Source organism: Vulpes vulpes, chromosome 12 (assembly GCF_048418805.1).
Source record: "Vulpes vulpes isolate BD-2025 chromosome 12, VulVul3, whole genome shotgun sequence".
NCBI lineage: Eukaryota > Metazoa > Chordata > Mammalia > Carnivora > Canidae > Vulpes > Vulpes vulpes.
In genome coordinates, this window is record NC_132791.1 from 127774605 (window position 1) to 127801384 (window position 26780).

Sequence of the window (26780 nt, forward strand, 5' to 3'; positions counted from 1 at the left end):
CCAAAGGCAGACACCTAGCCCCTGAGCCACCCAGGTGCCCCCTTCGTATGCGTTTCTAATTAAAAACACGATATATTTTTTCCCTCCCTTGATTTATAATTTAGATTCCTGAAACTCAATGAAGTTGATGGACCTTTCAAAACTTGAGAGTTTTTGGGCAAGAAAGTGGGAACTGAATCCAGGCCAAACTCCAGAGCCTCTGGAAGCTCTCCCTGCACCGATGGAAGGACCACGTGTTTCCCCAGATGGAAAGAAGCTGGGAAGAGAGTTGAAGCAGGACTGTGGTCTCTGAAGTGGAGTACTAAGTGCAAGAGCAGAGACCACAAGGTGAGAGGTAGAAATAGATGTGCTGGGAGGGAGATGTTCTGAGGGGAGAAGATGGGGAGTCAGTTAAAACTATAGACTCAAGAGAATCCAGGCAGTGAGGGGTGATGACTGAATTGGTTAATTGGTTAATTTTACACTCCTGTGTGTACTTCCTCACCCCTCTGGTCGATGCTGCATGCCCATACCAGCGTAACAGCCCTGGCGCTCCCCTTTCCAACATGCCAGGCCCCTGCCCAGACCTTCCCTGTTGTTAGATGCTTCTCTTGGTTCCTAAAAGTCCGGAATTTATAAGCGCTCCTCCCTCCACCTCCCGGCCTCCTTTGCCTCTGTCTCCATTCAGATCCAGCCAGGGGTTATCCCTCCACCCCAACCCTTGCAGGTCAGTTGGTGTCAGCAAAAGCATGCTTTTGCTCTCCAACCCTCTTCTATGTCTCTCCTTTTCGTCCTGATTCCTTTTATGACAAGATGAAACTCCATCTTCTAGGTTAAGGTTTATAAAATCTGGTCTCTTCCGATATTCCTTCCTCGGCGATTATGCGATACGCAGTCCTTTCTAATGTGATGCCTACTTATTCCGTTGTTTCATATTAAGTTACTTCTATCTTTCCAGAAGATTATCAGCTGTTTTTTTTTTTTTTTTTTTTTTTAGATTTTATTATTTATTTATTTATTTGAGAAAGAGTAAGAGCAGGAGAGCTCTTGAGAAAGACCACAAGCTAGGGGGAGGCAGAGGGAGAGGGAGCAGCAGACTTCCTGCGAGCCCGACGCAGGACTCCATCCCAGGACCGGGAGATCACGACCTGAGCTGAAAGCAGAGGCTTCACCCATTGAGCCACCGACGTGCCCCAGATTATCAGCCTTTTATGGTCCAATATCATATATAATATTTCTTTCATTGTGGCACAATGAAGAAGGCGAGACAGGTGTCAAAAAACATTCAATTAAGGTGACAAGTGGACACTTAAAAGCTGCATATTAACAATGGCTGAACAACTTGGCAGCAAACACATATGGATGCCAAAGGAATACAGCAGGGATGAGTAGCTGAGGTCTCTGAGACAACATGGGTGGTGCATGCAGATCCATAGGTTGGTTCATTGTTTTTTTTAAAGATTTTATTTATTTGTTTGAGAGAGAGACAGAGAGAGAGAGAATGAGCAAAGGAGAGGCAGAAGGAGAGAAAAAGAGAATCCCAAGCAGAGTTATACCTGGGGTAGACCAAGGATTTGGTTTTATCCTTTCCACACAAATTCCAGCATCTAAGTAAATCAATCTAATCTTCATTAATCAAATAAGTCTGGTTAATATAGCTCTTTTCTTTTTATTTTTTTTTTTATTTTTTTTTCTTATTTATTTATTTATTTATTTATGATAGTCACACAGAGAGAGAGAGAGAGGCAGAGACACAGGCAGAGGGAGAAGCAGGCTCCATGCACCGGGAGCCCGACGTGGGATTCGATCCCGGGTCTCCAGGATCGCGCCCTGGGCCAAGGGCAGGCGCCAAACCGCTGCGCCACCCAGGGATCCCAGCTCTTTTCTTTTTAGTCTATTACTTTAGCCCTATAAAGGTTCTTCAAGGGCCCCTTCAAGGGGCATCTTGGTGGCTCAGTTGGGTAAGCATCTGCCTTGGCTCAGGTCATGATCTCAGGGTCCTGGGATCGAGCCCCGAGTCAGCTCCCTGCTCAGCAGGGAGTCTGCTTCTCCCTCTGACCCTCCCCTTGCCTGTGCCCTCTCTTGCACATGTGCTCTCTGTCTCTGTCTCTCTCAAATAAATAAAATCTTAAAAAATAATTGTTCGAATTGTCCTTTTGGCCCGTGAGGCGAGAAAAGGCCCTTTGAGATACATTATGAATGCACTAGTGCGGGCAGGCCTCCAGGGCAATCACAGTATTTGTCACATGGCACTGAGATTTTCAGTGGCCATCACTGGACTATGCATTACTTAAAAGCAAGAGGCCTATGTCCCCAGAGTGGAGTCTTGCTTGCACACTGGACACACAAAAGTTGCTTTTGAAATTGGAGAGAAGTGAGAGGATTTTAGTGGGTCTAGGTGCTGTGGGAAGAACAAGGTTAGGGGTAGAAATGAGAAGGCACTGTGGTTGCTCGGCTCAGGATGTTCAGTGGAGATCTGTGATAGCCCTGTCGGTGGACAGGCATCCTGGCATCGTCACTAATTCGGGTGAAGCAATCCTCATGAGACATATGAACTTAGGAGGATGGAGAGCAACTCATCCAACTGCCCATTCTCATCTGCAGAGTCTCATTAACAGGACTCTTACCCTCTACATCCTAAAGGCAATGTGTTTTAATGAGCAATAATCTTTACTATCCTTGATCAGTCACCTACCCCTAGGGAAAAGTCTATAAAGAACTGTTTTTCATTTTCTTATACTCCCCACAATTACTAACGGAGTCTGCCATAATTCCTTAAATGGATGCTCAAAATATTGAATTAAAATGCTAATATCTAATTAACCATCAATTAAAAATTCTTCCATTCTCCTAATATAACACTGTATGTTAACTAAACTGGAATTAAAATTAAAAAAGAGTACACTTATCTTGATGAACTGTAATATATAGAATTATTAAATCACTATATTGCACACCTGAAACAAATACAACATTGTGCATTAACTACACTGAAATTAAAATTTAAAAAAAATTAAAGTTAAAAAAATCCCTCCAGGGGCATCTAGGTGGCTCAGTCAGTTAAGCATCTACCTTCAGCTCAGATCAGGATCTCAGGGTCCTGGGATTGAGCCCCGTGTTGGGCTCCCTGCTCAGCGGGGAGTCTGTTTCTCTTTCTGCCTCTGCCCCTCCCCCTGCTCATGCTCTCTCTCTTGCTCTCTCTTTCTCACACTCTCTCAAATAAATAAAATCTTAAAAAAAAAAATCCTTCCATTCTCATATCCATTTACTCAGTGGATATCAATACTGGCTTTTAGGTGCCAGGCATGGTGCCCGAAGCCAAGCACTATGGATTTGTTCACAAATACAATGTCATCTCAGGACTCAGGACCTCACATTCCAGAGGGAGAATGATTATATAACCTAGTATGCTAAGCTCAGGATGCCATGAGATCACAGCAAAGTGAAGCCCAGCCGAAGGTGTCCAGAAAGGACAGACCTAAGAACACTACCAGATATCTGACAACCATCAGCTCACACACATAGCCACTGTCCCTTACTACGTAATCAAGCATAATATATGCAATCAGATTTGATAAGTTACATATTTCAATTGGTAATGATCCATTGTTCCCCTGGCTCTTTTTAAATGTGCTATAGTAGGTAAATATAAAGACTTCATTTAATAATTTTAATTAATTAATTAAAGCTGGTATTTTCACTTGAAAATAAAGTGTGTCAGCAAAGAGATCAAACACAGCAACTGCTAAGTGGACATGATATCCTGAAAACAAGGTCTGTTATGGGCTAAAATGTTTACAGATCTCCCTAGATCGTCTGCTCATTTGGACAGAACAAGGCAAACTCAGTGCTTGGTGGAAAGAACACTACACTTTTTTTCATTTAGACATTGTTAACCAGAGAAGCATAAATGTATACTTTTTTTAAACATGTAAGAAACTCAGAAAAATAAATTAAAAATAATAATTTTGTACAATAACACACACAAAAAAATCATTACCAACATTTTGGTGTTCTCTTCTTCAATGTCTTCTGTATGTGGTGATTTTCATAAAACTGTAATTGAAAGCATTTATTTTTCCCACTCACCATTTTAGTTTACACATGGACCATGTACTGAACATCTCTAGATTATGTTGTTCAGTAGTTATACCCTCTTCTGCCGAATACACAACACACCCGTTGCAGTCCAATGATTTCACAGCACTAGACCATTACTAACAGTAAGTGAAAAATTTCCCTTTGGAATAAAACAAAGCATAAAGTGTAAGGGAGATGAAGACTTTGCTGTTTTGAAAATTAAAAAAAAAAAAAAACATTTTAGCAACAGTTGCCTCTGAATAAAATATCCACACTCTGGTTTCTAATCTGTAAAATGTAAAACTTGGGTTTATCACTTCTGTAAAATGAGGCTTATTTTCACAGTCACTTATGTTTTCATAACATATAATCATTATCAGATTTTTTGACAACAACAAGCATCAAATGCTAAGGGCATGTGTTTATTACATATGCATATAGCATAATGTATATGCTATATACATATATATATATCAGGACAGAAAGTTCTTTATAAATAACTTACATATATAAAGTTGTTATATATATATATAACATATATATTATATATATATATAACATATATATTATATATATATATATATATACACACATACACTGTGTTCTTATTTTTGCTGTATGTTTTAAAAAGAAATAAATTTGTAAGTAGTATTGGGCAAAAATATGTCCCTGGAGGTTTATTATTCATTACTTTGAAGGCAATGAAAAAAACATAATCTTACAAAGTATACATGCTATTGTTTCACAATATTTTTTCCTTTGTTAAGTTCTGTGTGTACTTGCGTGCATATAGGTATTTGTTTATATGTATATATACAGATGTAGTGGCACTTGTACTAATTATTCTAGTCTAACAATTGTTCAACTCACTTTTTAAATTTATTTATTTATTTATTTATTTATTTATTTATTTATTTATTTGAGAGAGAGAGAGAGAGAGAGGTGGGAGGAGCAGAGGGAGAGGGAGAATCTAAAGCAAACTCCCTCCTGAGCCTAGAGTCTGAGGTGGCACATGATCTCAGGACTCTGAGATCATGACCTGAGCTGAAACCAAGAGTTGGATGCTTCACTGACTGAGACACCCAGGTACCCCTCAACTCACTTTTTAAAAATCAGTTCTTACTATGCACTATGTGACTGAGTGGCAAGTCACAACTTTAGTACAGATGGTTATTTGTGCCAACTAAATTAAATAATAAACTTCTGGGGCACCTGGATGGCTCAGTGGTTGAGCATCTGCCTTTGGCTCAGGTCATGATCCTGGGGTCCTGGGATTGAGTCCTGCACTGGGCTCCCTGGCAGGGAGCCTGCTTCTCCCTCCTATGTCTCTGCCTTTCTCTCTTCATCTCTCATGAATAAATAAATAAAATCTTAAAAAAAATAAACTTCTACCAAGAGCAATAACAAGAGGGGAATAGTCTGAAATTTAATCAGAACTGGGATATGCATTGTTCCATCAGCAACTACACTAATCTTTAAGGAGATTTAATCGCCTTCACACATATTATAAATGGTGTTTATCTGTTCATGTTTTTCTGCCCAGAAATGCCAGCTCTTTTCCAACCTGTCTATTATGATAAAATACTTGGTTTGCAGTGTGAAGATACATGGTTGAGATGATAAGCTAAGTATTTTTTGCTGGAAGTAACAGTCCTCGATGGAAAATAGTGAGTGGAATTACATCCAATAATGGGTTCTACGAACAGCAACTCAAGTAGCAACACAGCATTTCCTTGTCTAGGAAATGGTCTCTTAGTGTGTTAGGTGTGGGAAAAGGACCGCTTTTTGATATATCCATGAATGATGAACAGTGCTGCTAGAAGTCTTTCTAAAACATAAATACAATTATGCCATAAACTGCTTAAAATGGTTCCTGCTGTCTTCTGGCCCAGAGTGAAAACCCTCATCCTAGCTTACTTGGCAGCATGCAAGGCTCCTCCTTGCCCCTGCAGTGCTAACTGCACCCACCCTCCCCTCAACCCTCCACTCTACATACCCCCAAAACTGTCTTTGCCTCCACTTTCCCACCTCACTACTACTCCCAGACTTGTGCATACACTTTTATACTTCTTCCTATGATGCTCTTTTGTCCACCTAGAATATTTATGTCTCTCTTTACAGCATGGCAAAATCTCATACATCTTTCAAAACCCAAGTGGATTATCACATAATTTTTGAATCTTCCCACAACATCTTCTGTGCTTGGGAAGATGAAAGGAAAGAGGAAAGGAATTGGGAAGGTTTAGGGCAAAAACAGTGATTTCTCATATAATTCCTTGACTAGAATTTTCACATATCCCTCCACACAGAACCTGCAGGTACCCTCTTCCAGGACAAACAATGTACCTGTCTTATCCTGGCTATCAGCCAGGACTGGTAGGTCTATTTTCTCTAAACAACTGATGACTTAAAAAAAAAATCAATTTCATCAATTACATAAATAAGTCATTATTACATGTTGAGGACATCTTTTCTTACATCTGACCAGAATACTTTTTTCCCCTACTATAACCCTGGCTCTTCTGTAAAAAAAAAAAATAATAATAATAATAATAATAATAATAATAACATGAAGAAAGAAAAAAATAGAGTCTCTGTATACATAGAGAAGAATTTTTTAACTCAGAACTGTTGACTCAAGTCAGATGGAGACTCTCATAAATGACATTTTTCCTTAAACAGTGTGCCTGGACTTCAATTAATTTAACCATTTTTCAACTAAATATTAATAAGTAATGCTTTAATGAACATTTTCAACGACTAGAGATTTTCCTATATTCATGAATTCAACATATTCACAACTTTTATTTATTTATTTTTACACACATACAGAGAGAGAGAGAGAGAGAGAGAGAATGCAAGCAGGGAGAGGCAGAGGGAAAGAGAGAGAGAATCTTAAGTAGGCTCCATTTCAGCCCAGAGCCCAACATGGGGCTCGATCTCATGATCTTAAGATCATGACTTGAGCAGAAACCAAGAGTCAGATGCTTAACTAACTAAGCCAGCCACATACCCCGATTCATAATTTTTAAAGTTTGGTAAATTGTGACAAATTGATTTTCAAATTATACCAATTTAAAAGGCTCTAGACACCTTGAATGATGTAAAACTCTCTTCATCTTTATCATCAAAATTAGCTAATTTATTATGCAAAACTGTATAGTTCACTTTAATTTGGCTTTCTTTGATTAAATATATTTTATATCTTGTTTACTAGATTTATTTATTCCAATGTGAATTATGTGTTATTTATCTTTTATTAGTTCTTTTCACTCTGAATGAAGGGTGTGCTTGTGTGTACAAGCATGTATTATCCTTTATCCAACATGACTGTATGAAGTATTTTCCTAATATTTGTGTGTGTTTGTTTTTTTAATGTGTGTTTGTTTTAGTGTTTTAAAAAGTGCAAGTGAAGTGAAATGACAATTTTCATTGGCAACATGGGTTTGATCAAATGAATTATTTTAACAATATTAACACTTCATTGACTACACCTAACTGAAAGTACGGTTCATGACCAGGCACCATCCTATATCTATCTCATATCACAGCCTGCTCGTAATTTTAATCATCAGTATGGATAATCATAAAGTAAAGCATTACACAGAATTAAAAGTTCATAGGAAACTGAATTAAGACTCAAGGTGGTCTTGATGTTTTCAAACAGGTTAAAATTTAAGAGTGTATCTGTAAAATCTTTCATTTAAAATGTTTATTTTTTAAGTTTTTTTTAAAGATTTATTTATTTATCTGAGACAGAGAGTGTGCACAAGGGGAGGGGGGCAGAGGCAGAGAATCTCAAGCAGATGCCCTGCTGAGCAGGGAGCCCAATTTGGAGCTCCATCTCATGACCCTGAGATCATGACCTGAGCCAAAGCCAAGAACCAGACGCTTACCCAGCTGAGCCATCCAAGCTCCCTTAATTTAGATTTTTAAAAACGTATTATGGAGAGGTTGATTTATAGCAATTCACATGAAAAAAAAAAAAAAAAAGCAGAGTGTTGAGTTTTAATTGACCATGAACTTAACATGAACAAACTAACTAGTGTTGTAACTGAAAAATACCCAAAGAATTTGGGGCTATACCTTATATGTAGAATGTCTAAATAACTGGAATTAATATTCTCTCTTAGACAGTTCACATCAGATCATGACCATGAATGTCAAAAATAGAGAGTTTAGTTCCAGACAGATCATAGCAGGAGTATGGGGTTAATCCAGGCCAATATATTTTAATGAAATTATAATAAATCCAGAGGTTATTCAGAAATGCCAGAACTTAGATGTTAAAGGTCTCAGAAATCAAGTTATATAAGGAAATGATATTTAGCTTGGGAAAGTGTGACAGGGACGTGTGATGTGTTCTTTAAAAATGTGAAGGGTTTGAATCACACAAAAAAGCTAGACTTGTGTTGTTATTCAATTCTAGCTAAGAATTAGTTGTCATAAATATGCAAGCAAGAAATAAGCTCCTTGTGAGCTTGGCTCAGTTGGTGAAGCATCACCTTAAGCTCAGGAAATGACCTCAGTGTCCTGGGATCGAGTCCCACATTGGGCTCTCTGCTCAGTCAGGAACCTGCTTCTCTTTCTCCCTCTGCCCCTCCCCCTGTTCATGCTCTCTCATTTTCTCAAATGAATAAATAAAAACTCTTAAAAAAATAAAGAAACTCCTCATTTTCTTCTTTCCTTCCTCTCACAATCCATCAGCAAACAACTATTGAGTCTGGAACTGTGACAGGCCTTCAGCGCAGAGGTATTAATAAGCCTCATCCTTGTTATCAAGGAATTTGCAGTCTACTGAAGTTGACGGATCATCCACCTACCCACCCTCCTACTTAGCTACCTACCTATCTGTATAAATCATTTCCTAAAGCATATACAAATAAAGAAAGTACTAAACTGGAAATGTGAGTATTCAAACAAAAGCTGACCAACATCTGTGTTGAATGGGTCATTGATTAGATTTTTAAATTTATAGCCCTTATGTATTTATGTTCCTCTCCTAAAATGATGGACATAGTCTTAAAAGGTATATTTCCCTAAAACATGATTATACCATATTTAATATATGCCTATCATATATTATTTATAATACATATGATTTTAGAAAAATGAAGGATATAAAAACAAAGCAAAATGTTGAAATGAAGAGTTTTTCAGTAGAAAAGTAAAAATGAAATTGAGCTCCCTCGTTATCAGAGGAAAAAGACAAACATTTTGACTAACAAGTTTTCCATTAAGAAAGGAAGAAGCGTGATTGTGTTTCAGAAGAAGAAGAATCTCTTGATTATAAATCTTTGGAGCAGAGGTGGCAAAGGGGCTTTCAGACTTCCCTGGGAGACTTTGCACGTAGTTGAAAATTAAATACTTGAACCGAGGGTAGACTAATGTCAAAGAGGGAGAGATTCAGGGTTATGGCAGCTAGCCAATTGTGAAATTTCCTATTGAGGGTACAAGGGAGATAATCAAGAACTGGCAGGATCAACATTATACAGTTGACGCCAGCCTCCTATTTTCACAAGTTTTCTGGTTTCATGAACTTCAAGAAGTGCAAACAAGCAGTCAGTGTCTGAACAGATGGGATTTGCCCAAGTGTGCTTTCTAGTTCACCTGGCTTTCCAAACGGGCTTTCTTCTACTGTGAAAGTGGATTGTATCAGCATTTTCTAGTTATTCTGTCAGCAGACACCACATGGTATAAGCACCTAGAAGTTCTCTTCTACCAGATGAGCATTTATCAAAGTGCTATCTGGCCAGCACAATGTATGTTAATTTGCATTAACCGTCCCCCTTTCGTCCTTATAGGACTTATTTTCCTCCTTACAAAGCCCATTGCTCACCTGAAACTAATGGAAACAAATAGAAAAAAAAATCCTTATGATAAGGATATAACAATTATTTTGGATCTACTACCTCATTGCCTAAAATCCTTTCCTTGATTTTCTCTACAATAACACCTAAGATAGTCTTAGCTATCCCTAAGGATGCCCCGAAGATGAGCAAAGGGAAAATTTATCACAAACTGCTCATTCATCTAGTCAAAGACATTTATTGACTAACTTTGTGCCAGGCATTGGGCAAGGTTATGAGGATATATCCTTTCACGAGGCAGATGGAGACTTTGGTTTTGGGAGTTTATATTCAAGCAGGGAATATAGATAATAAATAAGTAAACAAACAGAAACAATAATTACAGATTATGCTAAAAGCAAAGATGATCATAGGGTTGGAAATACAACACAGAGTAACTGGAATTTGGGAGGGAAAGGGTTTACTCCTAGAGAGGTTGGTCAGGAAGGTTTCTCTGAAGTGGCGATTGTGACTTGAGTCCTGAAGGTTCAGAAAAACCTAGTCAAGCAAATAACTGGATTGGAGGATTCAAAAAAGAAGGAGGGGTGGATAACAAGTACCAAACATAGAGAAAATAAAGGGTTAAAGCTTGTGAGAGAACCAAAGAGAAGGTGAAGGACACTCCAGAATAGTGGTCAAGAGGTGGACAAGAGGCAGATCCTGTTGCAGGACGCTACAGTTGCAGTTTTATTCTAAGAGAGTAAAAAGCCTTTGGAAGGTTTTAAGCAAGGAAGAGACAGTCTCTGATTTTTAAATTCAGAGCAGCCCCACTGGCTCCAATATGTAAAGTGGGTGGAGACAGATAAAGAGTGGAAGCAGGAGAATTCTGAAATCGTGAGAAATGGACCACTGTCTAGAGCAGAATGGTGGAAGAAATGGTATTTGTAATGTATGTCGGAGATGTGCTTCAGTTGCATGGTGAGTGACAAGCAGGAAAAAAAAAAGTAGGAAGTAAGAGGAACAAGAAAATAAATGATACAAATATCACAAGTGGTGTGATAGGTTCTGACCATGAAGGAGTGTCGGGAAAGGCAGGTGAAAAGCAACAAGCAGGAGAACTTCGGGAGAGAAGAGGTGCAGAACTCCTGTCCAAGCTCAGGATCATCCAGGAAGAGAAAAGACTTGCTACACATGTATCCGTGCAGAACAGCTCTGAGAGAGTAACTTATTCAAATAAATAGTACTGAAAAAAAAATCGTAAGTTCTTAACAGACATAAGAAAATAAATCCTAAAGGACTGTTACGAATATAATGTCTAAAACCATCAAGGTACTAGAAAAAGTGTGGAATAATATATTTATACTTTTAAGGCTAGGAATACCATTGTAAGTATAACCAAAAACTCAGAAGCCATAAAGAAAATAACTCACAGATCTGACGACATAAAAATGTAAAATGTCTGTATGATAAAAGGCATCATAAATCGAGCTGGAAGCCAAAGGTGCAGTAGAAAAAGAATCTGTAATGCAGACAACAAAGGGTTAATTTCTACAGTACATAAAACACTGCCACAAATGAAGAAGAAAATGTTGGCAAAGGAGGAGAACACAAAAGGAGTACACAGATCTTATAAATGTAAGAAAATATTCTCAGCCTCATTATTAATAAGAAATATGCAAATTAAAGGAGCAATTAGATGTCATTTTCACCCATCAGGACAAGTGAAGATTCAAGAGACATAATGGCTTAGTGTTGGCAGGTCACAGAAAAACAATTATTCTCACATTTTGGTTGCTGGAAATTTAACATTTTGTTTTTTGAGGAGAATAAATTGACAATATCTATTAAAAACAAAAACCCACATTACTTGACACAGTAAATTTTATTACCGGGAATTAGTACTATAGGAACATTCACACAGCTACACAAATAGTTCTGCTGTTTTGTTTGTCATATCAAAAATGGGGATACAACCAAAATGGTAATCCAGAGGGTACTAAGGACGTTTATCCTAGTAACTGCCCGATGACATAATATGTAGCAGTAAAAGAAAATGAGACTGCTCTTATATACTGATAGGAAATCTATTATAGGGCAGCCCCGATGGCTCAGCGGTTTAGCGCCGCCTTCAGCCCAGGGCCTTATCCTGGAGACCTGGGATCAAGTTCCACGTCGGGCTCCCTGCATGGAGCCTCCTTTTCTCCCTCTGCCTGTGTCTGTGCCTCTCTCTGTCTTGAATAAATAAATAAAATATTTTAAAAAAAAGGAAATCTTCTTAAAAAAAAAAAGGAAATCTATTATAGTATGTGAGATAGACTATTAATAAAAGGTAAGCAAAGAGTGTTATCATTTTTATTAAATGCCTTTATTTTTAGATATATATTAGCATCCTATGTTTTTAGTACTCTTTGTCTCCCTATCTGGGTCTGCACTGTGATTATCTCTAAGTGGTAGGATCACAGAACGCTTTGGCTTTTTAAGATTTCGGAATTATGTGAAATTTTTATAAGTACATGTTAGTTAAAAAAAAGACAAAAATAGGAAAAATGGGAAGAACACAAGAGCATAATGTATTTGAAGTTACTGATGAAAAATTGCTTATTTTAGAAGAAGCATATAAGTAGCAAAAGCAAGTCGTCACCACCTATAGCTGATGGTGTACTTTTTCCCATATCTGGAGAAATATGGTCATTTATTCAAGGAATATACTAAATCTCACTTTTTTTTAACCATTTATTTCTAAGATAACTTTTTATTTGTGAAACTAGTAGTTTTATTAAGTCAGGGACAGGTGATGGCGCAATGAAGACGAGCAACTTTGACCGGGGTGATCTCTTTAAAACAGTCAACATGGTGTTTCTTTGGAACTCAAAAACATGTCAAAGAAAACCTGAAGGAAAGTGCCTCAGAGCTAAGTGAATCTTATTAGTGAAGCACTTGGGAAAATATGTTTTGAACAGGTTATTCTGAAATCAAATAATACTCCTATAAAATGAAATAAAATATGTAGGTTGGCCAACTGATGAAGTCACTGAACATTGTTTGCAGAACATTTAAAAGAGTCATTTAATCATTTTTACACCTGGCAGTATTCAGGACGCAGCTTTGGCAGTATGAAGTAATAGAGGTGTCCTCGATTAGATGGAGAATTGTCTTGAATTTTGTGCTGCGCTGCAAATCACACAGAAGAATCCATGACATCCAATGTACAACGCAATACATGCCCACAGGGGTGCATCATGGTTGTTAAAGAGGAAGCTTTCAGATAAAAACATCTTTCTATTTAAATGAAGAGTTGCCTAGCTGCTGTCACGCTGAGTGATGCATCTCTTGTGGCTACTGTGCTTGCAAGCTGCCACGATGCCAACAGCAGGTAGAAATGATCTGATGGCCTGGGTACTTGATGGCTAGGCAAATCTTCCTAGCTACACATCTTCAGTTTCCCACATATATAATAATAATAATAATAATAATAATAATAATAATAATAATAATTCCCGCTTCTTAGAGTTGTGCTAGACATGGGGTAACTCTGATAAGACCCTCAGCACACATAGCACTCCTGTTAGCTCCCTAATGGAGTCACTACTACTATCAGAGGAGGAAAGAGTTCAGCAGCACCAGAGCTCCTCAACTATTAAGACACAATGAAGACTGAGGAATAACAATCGGATTTGCTAATTTGTAAGTCACTGATGACCTTCAAAAACACAGGGTGTTCCAGGAGTGGTAATAGTAAGGGAAAAGATAAATCACGATAAAAATAGAAGGAGCTGATGTGGAATATGTGGCAACTCTGATACTAAGAGAGGGATAAAAATAATAGGATGTTAGTTTGAGAGGCAGAGGACCAAGCCAAGCATTTTTCCAGGCAGGACGCACTGATTATTTTCAACGTCAAGAGAGAAGCTAATGGAGATGGATTTTATGGAAAGATTCCTGGTTAGGTTCAAGGATAAAATCCACCTGGCTTCTCAAATGATGAAGGTAGGGAAGGAAGTACTGTTTGTTTATCTCTAATATATGTGTAGCTCTCTTAGGGCTGTGATCCTGGGCCTTTTTTTGTGACTGGGATTTACTGAGAAGTCATCCAAAAGCTTAGACTGTTTCTGTATAAACATACAAACATATATACACAATATTTAAGAACACAAAATTTTGCATATAATTAAGATAATTTATCAACCTCTTTAATCATCCACGAACTACTTGTCTCTCTGAATTGTCCACAGATCCCAGATAAAGTCATTCTCTCTTAGAACTTGGAAATACTTCTGAAAAATAGGAATTTGGACTTGTGTATGTGAATTAAAATTTGCAGTTCAGTGAGAGGTAAAAAATATTCCTATGAAATAGCTACAAAACATATGTATTCAACACATACACAGCTTTCTCAAAACATAAACAGAAGACATAACTCTTCCAAAGTTAAGAAGTAAATGCTCCATATAACACAGAAAATGTTAATGCAACTAATTTTAATTGTGTTCTAATTGCATTCCAAACACTTTTTCTGATATTCGTAAAATTCACATGTGGCACATGTTATTTCCCTATATTATCAGGTATAGGAAACTGAGGTTCAGAAGTGTTAAGTAGCTTACCCACTATGGGAATGCAAACCCAAGCCCATCTGGTTCAAAAGTCCAGAGAAGACTCCTTACCTCTCAGTAGAAGGTAAGAATATTCTAGGCCACTATATACAAAGGAGTACTATTAATAGAATCTACATGAGGTTAATAAAGGCTGCTTTTTCTAAAAAAAAAAAAAAAAAAAAAATCTGGTCAAAATGCAAAAGAACACTCTAAAGAGAAGAAAACCCTGATGTTAAAGATCAATTATCCTTGCAATTCATTATTTAAATTCTTCAGGCTTTGAAAAGGTTTTTCACTATTTCCTTGAAATTCTCCTCACCTCCTGACTCCTGTGAAATTACTCTTGTCTCATTTTCCTCTGAGTCTTCTGACCCATCGTCCATCAGCACCCCCCATCTCTCCCTGCCTTTCTGGGAGAGTTATTTCCTAGGGTTCTATCCCCAGTCTCTCTGCACTGCTCTTGCTCTCAGGTAGTCTCACAGCCTACAGGGCTTCAGGTGCCACCAAATGCCTGTCTTCAATTCACACCAAGCCCAGCAGTTCCACATACACCTGCCCCACAGTCTATGGCAGAGCTCCACTTGGGTGTCTCTTAGAAACTCTTAACCTCAGTACCTCAGCGAACCTCACCTTCCCCATTCAGAGCTGCTTCTCCTCCTGGGTCTCCTGTCTAGTTAAAGGTACCAAGACTGAATCATTTGCCCAGGCTGGAAATCGGAGAACTCATCTTAAATTCTTACCACACTTCCCTTCCATTCACCCACAAAGACATGCAACTCATTGCTAAGTTCTGTCAACAGTTCTGTATTCTTGGATCTGCATGCTTTTCTCTCTCCTCAGCGCTTCTACTTTTATTCAAGCGTGTATCATCCTAAACTGTATTACTCCAACACTCCACTGACTCGTCTTTGTCTTCTGTGTTATCCCCTTCCTATTCATTCTCCTTCCTGCATCCAGCCTACTCTTTCTAAAGTATAAATCTAATTATGTCCCTGTTGTGTTTTAAGTCATCTGTAGACCTCCTTTTATCCAGAAGAATCTCTTTACAGCAGCTAGAAGACCTTCGGTGGATCAGCTGAGCTTCCCCCTGGCACACCTCTCCTTCCCCGCACACTCAGTACTACAGCCAGGCCAAACCACATTCAGTGGCTCAAATACACCTGGCTCTCAGAGCCATGTGCTGTGCTGCTCCTTGGGCCAGGCATGCCTCCCTTCCTTCCTCTGTTTCAAAAGACTCAATAACAGCCTTCACACTCAGATCTGCTAACACTTCACCTGGGATGTCATGCTAAGTTTGGTGCTATTCCCGTGGTCATCTCTGTCCTAGCACTCTGTCTCTGTGTCATGGCACTTTGTCATACTGCACTGTAGTAACTGACTCATCCTTCTTTCCTATTGGGCTATCAGCTCCTTGAGGGCAGCAAGTATCCCTACAGGTTCTCTGACCCTCCTCTCTAGCACAGGGTCTTAGATGTAGTTGCCCTTGATAAAGAGGTTTAATGAACAAATGGTTACATTCATTACCTAATCTAGTGAATGGATGGAAAAATTCATTACATAATATGACTTCAGCCTTTGCTGTATCACTCATTGTCATATGATTAATGAATAAGTTGCCCAGAAATGTCTTGCCCTATTTTCTTCAAAACACTGCAAGTAAATTAGAAAAAAATAAAAATTAAAAAATAAATGGCATTTTTTTCTTTCTTAAGCAATTTCAATGTAAAAGTATTTTTCACACCCAATGGACTTCTCATAAAAGAACTTAGGATAATGGTTAGAAGACCAGAGTTCAAACTCTAGCTTGCAGCTCATTAGCTACCTAGTCTTTGGCAAGTTAAGTGACCCCTTTGAGCTAAAGCTGGCTTAACTACCACTATAATTATGATCTTCTCAGGGTGTCTCCCTCTAGGACTAGATTGAGGTAAAATAAAATCATGTATAGGAAAGCAGTTGAAAAACTGTGTTATCATAAAATATGAGGTGTGTTGTATTTATTCTTCATTTTAAATTCCTGAAGAGTAATAAAATTCTGTAAATAAGATATATGTGTTTCTTAATGCCTCAAAGTAAAAATTGTATTCTCTGGGAAATAAACAACACTGGGAATAATTTGGGTGAAAAAAAAATTTTAAGGAATTTTTCTAATACTTTTTCAAAAGTTTAATCCTGTGAAAATTTTGAAATATAGCAATGCAATTTATGCCCCACCCTATCACTTAAGAAAGAGACAAATTATAGGAATATGAGTCATCTTTGTCAATAATCTTATGATAGAAAATTACGAGGAAGAAAGAAAGATTATCAAAGAATTATTTCAGATCAACATAGAATTTTGCTATCAATTCAAAATAAAGAGACCTAAGGAGAGTCATGTAAATTCACATCATGCATTTCCGTAAAAATAATCCAAAGTCAAACGGTATTTAGTTCTTATATTCCTCTACTAACAACCCTGCAGATCAAACTAACAGAATTATTTTTAGCATGTTTAAGATTATTATATCATCTCAATATAAACTCTTAGAATGTCTTTTCTATGCTTCATACCCCTAAAATGGAAAATGTGCAATTATTTAAACACTGCTGAACTAGAGCAAAGAGAGAATATCATTTAGTACCCTTAAATTCAATGAATTTTTTTAAGTACCTACTATATAAGTGGAAATAGCTATAGAGCCTACTGGATATAGTGTCCCATTTTCAATATATTTAGATTAACTAAATATGTATATTTTACATACCAACCTACTTTGACAAACAGCACTCATCCTGGATATTTAGGGTTGATAAATAAACCAGCCACAAACAGAACCATTATTTAATTCTAAAAAGAACAATTTTTTCACCATTATGAAGGTATAATACCCATTCTATATGGGATTGTTACAACTTTCCAATCCACCATTTTTAAACCACTAAACAGACAGACTTTAGACAGAAAAAAAAGAGTAAAATTAACACACCATTAGGGGGGGGAAAAAAGAAGTATTTTTTTTTTAAGAAGAAGTATTAACTGAATGGTTCTTCCTATCCAAGTTAAAAAAGTTGAAAATATATCATAGGATTCTTTTACTATTTTACTGAAGTTACAATATACTACTTGATCTATTGTATTATACATTTCTTGTCGCCCCTCTGATACTTAAGAGTCATTTCGGAAACTGAATATTTGTGGATTATATTGCAGAGGTACTGTCTTACCAAAGAAAGGATTTCTAATGCAACTGGACTAAACCAATAATTGTAATGGCTCAAATATTTTTATCTTTCAAAAAATTTGGTAACAGAATGACTTTAGTGTTTTGGTTATTACTTCTGGTCAAATTTAACATGCAACATCCTCCAAAACAAAATATCTCTTATAATTAACTACTGAAAATATAAGAAAACAGCATGCTTTCAGATTGTCTCAAATGTTTTGCATAGGACATATCTAATTTAAACAGCATGTCTGTAAGGAGAGCTAATTTGTGTCAACTGTATGGCATTTTATTAAAGAGCACTGCCATATTGAATTTATTTATAAAATATCCATCTTACTGTATACCCCATACTTTGGATAAACCACAACAAAGGAAGGTTTACTTTTAATTACATTTTAAAATTTGAATCCTTGGGCTATTTATTACACCTACTTATTATTATTATTGAAATAGGTCATAATTTCATATTATCTATATTTCTTATAATTTCAGTTTTATATTCAGCCAAGGGTGACATTCCAATAATGTGAATGCTTTAAAAGGAAAACAATATTAATATTTCAAACACAAATATTACTAAATATAAAATCAATCATAAGCTGAAATTATTTTTTCTCCCTCTGGAAGGGACTTATACCCAAAGTGTGAAATTTGAGTTAATCAGGTCTAGATTAACATAGTATGTAAAATGTATACAGAGAATGTTTAGATTGTCCAAAGTTCTCTTAGAGCACTAAATTAATTTTGAGGCAGAAGCAGCAGCAGGAAATCTTATCTGTCCAATAGATGACCAATACTCTTCACTCTTTAATCTGCTTTTCTGTCTTGTGAGTATACACAGACTGTTTAATGGCCCTATTCAGTTTTACAAGAATCCACTGCAGGAAAACCAGAATTAAAATAAACCTAGCCAGTCATATATTCTATCTTTATATTTAATCTAACATGAAAGATTAAAAAATCCAGTCTGTATCACTCTGAGGAATAAGTTCCATGTTAATTTTCCTGAATACTATTTTTATCCTTTTGTACCCAAAGGCAGAGAGCTTGATAGATGAGTTTGCCTCATACTTACTGCTTACATTTCACCTTTAATTAGACTGGAAAATCACATACAGATATGCTCTCAGTCTACTCAACAAACACCAAGCCCCTGACCCATGCTCTCTGACAATTGAATTTTTCCCCAAATTCTGCTTAGATTTGCCCTAAGGACATTTGGCACTCTTATTTGTCAAAAAAATAAAAATAAAAAAGTCCTTTTCTTCACTAGAAAATGTTTTTTCCTCATTTACAATTGTTTTTTTAAAATATTTTAAACACACAAAATCAATTATTCATGATTATGGAAAATAGGATATTGTGGACACTGTATCAAAATCAGCAGCAATGTTTATCTAGTTTCCATTTTCTCAATCCTAACATGTTAAAGCATATCATATTATCTGTATTTTATACCTTCTACTTCTTCATTCTGTGAGCACCTTCTTGTCCATTTCTCACGTTTACAGGGACTTTACCAAACACTTCACATAATATTTTCATGACATAAATAAAATAATGCTTATTAAAATGATCCTGAAGGAGATTATGGAGGAAGGAACAACCAGAGCTTGGTAGTTTTTATAACTGGAAGTCACAATATAAACTTGAGAATACTTAAAAACTTAATGTGTAAAAACAAAACAAGGTAAAACTGATATATCTGCCACTTTTAAGAAAGTCTTTCAGAATTTAGAAATAAAAATTAATATTTAAAAATAGTTTACTAAAATTTTTTTAAAAATTAAAAAAATTTAAAAAATTTAAAAAATAAAAATAAAATAAAAATAGCTTACTGTTGACAAAGTGCCATCACATGTACTTGGATCAGGAGTTATTTTTAAACTTAGCAATGTTTTGTTGATAGAATCTCAGGAGAGGTATGAAAAAAATACTTTAAAAATAAGCAGAATACTTTGTATCTAGAACTACTTCCAATGTTGACATCCCTTTCAAAACTTGAAACACAAAATTAATAGCTGATAGAATTTGCAAAAACAACTATCCACAAACACAGCTCTAATCCATGTACTTCAAAGTAACTCCCTTCTGCTATCATGTAGATTTTGTCACTAAATACAACAAATAGTTTTTCCCAATTAAATAGTGCTCATAGCAAATACAGATTTCCTGCAAAGTAATATAATTGCGGCCGTTTATTAAATGTCAAATGCGTGGACCTCCTTATGAAACCAAGTTCTAAAATAAAGTAATAGTTGGATGCCAAAAATTTAGGGAAAGTAACCACAGTATCTTTTAGATGAGTTAATAGCAAATAAATATGAACTAAAATAATTAAAATAATGAAGCAGATATCCTCCAAATAGTTTAAAGTTCTTTGTTTTCAATAGCACTTAACTTGTTTGGCATACTTTCCTGTACTGACAGGACTTTTAAAATAGACTCAACTTGATATCATAAAAATACAGTTCAAATGAAGCATTTTATTACTGCTATGTAAAATTTTAAGTAGAAACTATTCCCTTATATCTTACATAACCTATGACTTCTACCTTAACCCAAAAATTCTGGACAGTAGTAAATCAGCATGTAAAGCTGAGGAGGTATTTCAAACAATGTATTTCCCTCAAGAGTGAAAATGCTGTAATGACTGATCATATTTTACAGAGTTTTAAATTAATATGTAGTTGATTATATTTGTTTACCTTCAGTCATACAGGATTGTGGTGGGGGAACACGGGTGCAAGTGTTTCATTACAGCATTAGGTGAGGTCACCCTTTTAGTTTCACCATGCGGGATGATAGATCAAGCCGGGTTGGTTCCTGAATTCAGGTGGATGCTGGATTGAGATGATGTGGCACCAAGGTAAGGATTCATGGAATTATATCCACAGGATATATGCATTACGTGATAGTAAGAGACATTTACAACCCAGAATGTAAGAGCAGGGCAGCCTCAAGTGACATCACCAGATCATCTGCAGCGTCAACCAACCGACTAGAATATATATCCTCCACACAGTGCTCCCTCTGCCTCAGTCTCAGCAAGGCTTCCTTTCCTTCACCAGTGTTAGAGAGCATGTGTCTTCCTTAAAAGCAAGGCATATGCTTCCTCAAGTGAAAAGCAAATATGAAAAAAAAAAAAGGGGGGACAGGATAAAAAACTAGACAGAGCACAATTTTCACTAACTTGACACTCAGATAACAGGAATAACACACCAAAATGTTACAGGAGAAATCAACTTGAATCATCCAGACAAGAAATGAAATAAACAAATACATAAGGAAGGCAGAAGAGAAGGGAGAGAGACCAGCTGAATATCCCTGGGACTAAATCTTATTTTCTTTTAACTCTGACAGGCTCTAGAACCAGCCAACTGTGGGAATCTTGCCTTTCTTTCAAAAACCATTTTTAAATTAATGGTAATAAAGGGGAGGAGGACTTCGTTGCTTCATTTCAATTCTCTTCAAATTTATGCACAACTTATGTTTTACTTACAAGCATTTGTCACGGCAAAACTGTTGGCTGTCTCAATGTTGTCCACATGAGGTACCAAATTAAAAGGAGCTTCCGACGCATTGGGGCTGGTGTTATGAAGAAAAATTGCTAATCGAAAAGCCGTGTATTCCTGATCTGTGTTTCGGATGAAGAGACCACCTATTAAAAACAGCAGGAAAAGCACATTCGGTGTTTCCTCTTGGAAATGCAAGAGCCACCCCCATGCACTCTCAGATCCACTGCCTTTCAGCAACACACACAGTTAGGAAGCTCTCCCTGCCATGGCTCCAGAATGCCCTTTGTCCCCGAGGAGCACGCTTAGTATTTTCCTCTTTAGGACAGCTCAGCGCTTTCCTGTCCCAATTTGTCATGATCACAATGACCTCTGAGGCCAGGGAGCATGTTTTCCTTCCTCTCCTGCCCTCTCCACGATTCCCGGCACATGCTCATCAGCCAAGCTGGGGCGTGCAGAAGAGCAAGAGAGAGGGTGTGCATCAAAATGCAGAGACAGGGCCCTGGGGACACGCAGGGCAGAGGGGGTCGGGAAGGAGAGGTGAACTTTGTCTTCCTGCGGCTCGTGGACTCAGCTTAATGAGCCCGCTTGCGTGCCCAGTCCACGCGAAATGATGCAGTGTTGAGGCTGGGCTTAGCTGGAAGAAATTCAAGAGCTGCGTCCCATGCAAAGACGGGCGAGGGGAAGAGCAAGCAGAGCCGCGGATGGGCAGGGTCCCTGGCAGGGGAGTCCAACCAGAGGACTGTGGCCAGAAGCCTCGAGAGGAAAAATAAAAGGTCTCCGGGAAAGCGAGGGAACTTTGTAATCGGTTAACCCGCGGCGGCGAGCGAAGGCGGGGGGTGCGGGTGGAAACGCTTTCTGGCCCAAACAGTGTCTTTCTGGAACGGCCGGAAAGCCGGGGAGTCCAGCACGGGAAGAAGTGTGTTTAAAATACAGAATCATAATTTTAAACCCCCCAACAAACTCGAAATCCTTTATGCTCTAGAGGAAGCAATGAGAAGAAACAGCACATTCAGTGTAACCGACCCCACGGAGGGTGGTGGTGGTGGTTGTTTTTTTTCCCAACTTATTCCAACCCTACTCCAGCGACTTGCATCGATGGTGGCGGTGGGAGCGCGGCCGCGGGGGAACGGGTGGGCAGCCTGTGCACACTCCCAGCGAACCTGCACGGAAGAGGCAGCCCTCTGCACCGGGGCGAGGGGAGGGGAGGCGCCGAAGGTCTCCCCGAATTGCTCACCCGCAACTCGTTTAACTCACTTTCGGGTCCCTGCTGCCGACACCCACATGCACGCCCCACCGGGGCAGAGCTTACCTATTTGCACGCTGCTCGGAAAGGCTCCCATGGCGAGTCCCCAAAATCCAGAAAACAACAAGACAATCTGTCTGCAAATAATCCTCATCTTCTTTTCTCCTCTCCCCGGTGCGCTCTCTCTCTCTCTCTCTCTCTCTCGCACTCTTCCTAAAGGCTGTTCAGAGATGCATTGACGACGATGGCGCTAAAATTAAAAACAACAACAAAAAAAAAAAAGAAAGAAAGAAAAGAAAAAAAGAAACAAAAAAAAAAGAGAGAGAGAGAGAGAGGAGACAGGTGTGGGTGGTTGGTGACGGTGACTGCGCCCCTTCAGCAATCCATCGAGAGCTGCCAGATTTTTCCCGCAGTCTCCATAGCCCTGAGAGCGGTTTCCTGTCCGGCTGCAAATGTGGCACATGCAGAAGATGGTGGTGGCGCGTCTAGTGGCTGCTCGCGGGGACGAGACATGCGCCCTGTCCTCGCCCCCCTCGCGCCCGGCCCGCCGCTCGCCTCGGCGCACACACACCCCGACACTGCGCCGCGGCCGCCGCACGCGCGCCCCTCCCCGCGCGCCCCCCGCCCGGCCCGCACCCGCGCGCCCCTCCCGGCGCGCCCCTCCCCATCACCCCTCCCGGCCCCCGCCCCCCTCCCCGCGCGCCCCTCCCCGAGCACCCGTCCCCGCGCGCCCCCCGCCCGGCCCGCACCCGCGCGCCCCTCCCCGCGCGCCCCCCGCCCGGCCCGCACCCGCGCGCCCCTCCCCGCGCGCCCTCCCCCAGGCCCGCCGCACCCGCCCGCACTCCCTCGCGCGCCCCGCTCTTCCCCGGGCTGGAGCCGGGCGCTTCCAGCTCACCCCTCGCCCACTCGCTCCTCGCTCCTCGCTCCTCGCTCCTTCCCCGGCTCGCAGGGGACCCACTCCGAGGTGGGCACCCCCGCGCCCTCGCGCTGCTCTCCAGGCGCCTCCGCCCTGCTGCGCTGGGCAGGAAGGCGGCCCGCGGGCCGGGGGTGCAGCCAGTACAGGGACTCGGGGAGTCAGTGGCTCCCCAGGCCCCCGGCCCCCTGCCGCATCCTTGCAGGCTCGCGGGGAGGACCGCCCGCCTCCCTCCCAGACAGCCCTCACCCTCCTCCCAGCCTCGCCCTCTCCTGCCGCTGGGCTGCGCGCGGGGGACTCCGGTCCTCGCTGCAGCAAAGATTTCTCACCAGCAAACGGCCCGGGAATCGGGAGAGCCTGAGACAGGAATGGATGAGGTGAAGGGGCCCCGGGAGGGAGAGGAGGAGACAGGAAGGCTAGAGGCAGCCCGAGCAGGGCTGAGAGGCTGGGACCGAGGAGGAAAGAACAGGAGGAGGTAAGGCCATGGAGCAGACCCAGGACGAGGAAGGAGGCTGAAGACCGGAAAGTTCATTTAAATAGCAAAGTTTAGGATAATGAAGGCTACGGGGGAAAAGCCTGAGAAACGGGAACGCAGGGGGCCCCCCAGTCCCTAGCTGAGAGGCCGGAGGCAGGACCCGCAGGGGCACTCCTGAGGGCAGGCAGGAAGACTGGACTGATGGACGCCTCCTTTCTTTCCAGCAGCCCATCCTGGAGGACACCTTTCCTCTGTGCTGTGGGCACTTCGGGAGTAGGACCTGCAGGGTTCAGGGGTTCAGAGGTTGATGGAGGAGGATGGGAAGGACAGTGCTTGGGGCAGTGGGCACTCCACTCCCTCCACCCCTAGAAGACTTCAGCACTGCAGTGATGCTGTCAGTACTGTGTGGACTGAGTAGAAGAACGGCCCTGGTGTCCCTTCCTCCCCAGGGGCACCTTCAGGACTTCATGTCAGCAGGCTGTGTTGGAAGGGGTCTGTACCACACCCCAGAGAGAAGTAAGGCAAGACAGGTCTCTCATTTCTTCTGTGTGGTGTGAGGTCTCCTGACTTAGACAGCAGCTACAGTCCCCTAATTCATTCAAGTGGGAGAGAAAGTATTTTAAACTTTATAGTTCTTTGAGTGCTGTTGGTTGGATCCTACTATCTTAGAGCCCAGAGAGTAGGGTCACATGAGTTCATACCAAGCTTCTGAGCCATCATTACAGGAAAAGATTCTCCTTAAAGGTTAAGGAAACCAAAATACTGTTTCCCATTACATTTTGCAAAGGAAAACAGCAAGTCCCCCCCATAATTGTTTACCTCGTGTAACATTTAGGAAAAGAGCAGAATGGATTAGATTAAGTGGAATTCTTCAAGGGCCCCACCTGATTAGACATTGAAGTATGCATTACCTTTACTCTCTTCAAATCTCCGGATACAACATCCCACGAATTTACATGTATTTGTCATTTGTAGAGGACATTTCGTAAGCCCTGCTAAAACTTCAGAGTACTTTTCATCAGTGTGGTTTTTTTTTTTTTTTTTTAAGTTCTGAGTTTTGCTTTTAATGTCACCTCTTCTTGTAGCTGTTGGTATGTATCCACTTTTCTGTTACATTGCACCACAGAGTGTTATGACAAAAAACAATGTAATCATAATTGGATTACACAAATCATACATTTGTCATTTCAGTTTATAAGACTTTGGTCGTGCGAGTCAAGTGGGATTTGAAATGTTTTCCTTTTTGTCTTTTCTGTCAGTGTAAAAACCAAGGCTGTAAATAATAAGGTAATAAAATAGGCCACATAAAAATTCAAGTTGAATTTAAGTTAAATTAAAGTTTTAAACCCACCAAATCATGAAACTCATCACCTTGATGGACAACTAGTAAAGCTTTGCTTGATGCACAGAGGGAATTAGCAAATTTTATCCTTCTCAAAATGGAAAGATTTGACCCTTGTATGATGTAACACCACCCTCACTTTAGATACAGGACAAGTTTTCTCGTTCATCTCACCACCACGATGACACTTTGGCTAACAGGACCACAGATAACATAATTGTATTTTTCCAAGATAGTAATCTTTTTTTTTTTTTTTACTTTCTATTTTTCCAGTTAATAAAAACCTCCATTTTACTTTTTAAATCTAAGTTATCTTTCTCTGTATATCTCCATCCTTCTATATAGATACAGATATATAGAAATCTCCTGTCATACCTGTCTTCACGATGTACCAACAGGGAAAGACTTTTGGAGTTGGTTAGCAAGGAAGGCAAGTGGGGGCTACAGCAGATTGTGTGTATTCATAAATAACAGAAATGATAATAATGCTAAAGACAAAACTGTCAAGAATAAAAATGTGACTAGGGCGCCTGGGTTGCTCAGTTGGATAAGCATTCAACTCTTGATTTTAGTTCAGGTTATGATCTCAGGGTCCTGAGATGGAGCCTTGTGTCAGGCTTCACGCTCAGCATGAAGCCTGTTGAGATTCTCTCTCTTCCTTTCTCTCTCCCTCTGCCCCTCCCCTCATGCTCTTGCTCCATCTGTTTGTGTCTAAACAAAAAATAAAAATAAAAATAAAAAAATAAAAATAAAAATGTGGCTAATAAATGGTAGAGTCAGAACCTTCACTTTTAATCCTGTGACTGGTCCTCTGAACCATTTTATAATTATGACTTGTGATATAACTCCTATCATAGGAAACAATTACTTGAGTCTCTCTTTGAAACATTTGTAAAGGCAGAGGTAAAAGATCCTCCTACATCAGAATGAAAGATTCAAAAGGTTATTACTAGCTGAGAAAACCAAAGATACACACACACACACACACACACACACACTTGATTTTATTGCTTTTGTGCTATTTTAAGTAAATATTTTCACAGTTTTCTGAGCTGCAATTTACTAATACGTTATTTTTTAAAATATTTTATTTATTTATTCATGAGAGACACAGAGAGAGGCAGAGACACAGGCAGAGGGAGAAGCAAGCTCCATGCATTGGAGTCCCAATGTGGGACTCCATCCTGGGACTCCAGGATCACACCCTAAGTGGAAGGCAGATGCTCAACCACTGAGCCACCCAGGTGTCCCTTCACTAATATGTTAAATGAAGGTATTATACCAGAAGATTTCTAAGATTCCTCACAAATTCCCAAATCTCTAACCCTGTGAAGTCAACTCAGGCAGCACTGGGGCACGTGGTTAGGCTACGGGAAAGGCCCTGGTGCTATGGGGGACCCCCAGGTGAGCAAGCCACAACCTTGAACTCAAAACACTCACACAGTGTGTCATCATATGACCACACAAAGTCAATGAGTCAAGGAACAAAGGAGGATTTGTGGAGGTTTTTCAATGAGAAGAGATAAATACAGATAGACATAGCTTAGTAGGTAGAAACATGGAGTCCAAGAGTCTGAGAGTATAAAGCACATACTGCTGAGGTGTTTTGGGTACAAATTTGGGAGTGGAGAGGCAGATCA

General features: G+C 39.7%; 1 protein-coding gene across 21 annotated transcripts in view; it reads right to left on the reverse strand.

Moving 5' to 3' along the window:
* GRIA4 (glutamate ionotropic receptor AMPA type subunit 4) overlaps positions 1-23808 on the reverse strand; it is a 367857-nt gene extending 344049 nt beyond the window's left edge. For 7 of the 21 annotated variants that reach the window (XR_011995847.1, XR_011995839.1, XR_011995846.1 and 4 more), the window contains exons 1-2: positions 22477-23017; positions 21152-21310 (exon numbers count right to left, since the gene is read on the reverse strand). Coding sequence is in view for 11 of the 21 variants with exons in the window: in XM_072729919.1 (XP_072586020.1) it covers positions 21152-21310; positions 22477-22564 (247 nt within the window). In the remaining 10 variants the exon portion in view is untranslated. Of the gene's footprint in view, positions 1-21151; positions 21311-22476; positions 23023-23305; positions 23607-23652 lie in introns of those variants that run through there. The other 14 variants (XM_072729916.1, XM_072729921.1, XM_072729918.1 and 11 more) reach the window with 9 other exon arrangements.
* Between the last annotated feature and the right edge of the window lie 2972 nt (positions 23809-26780).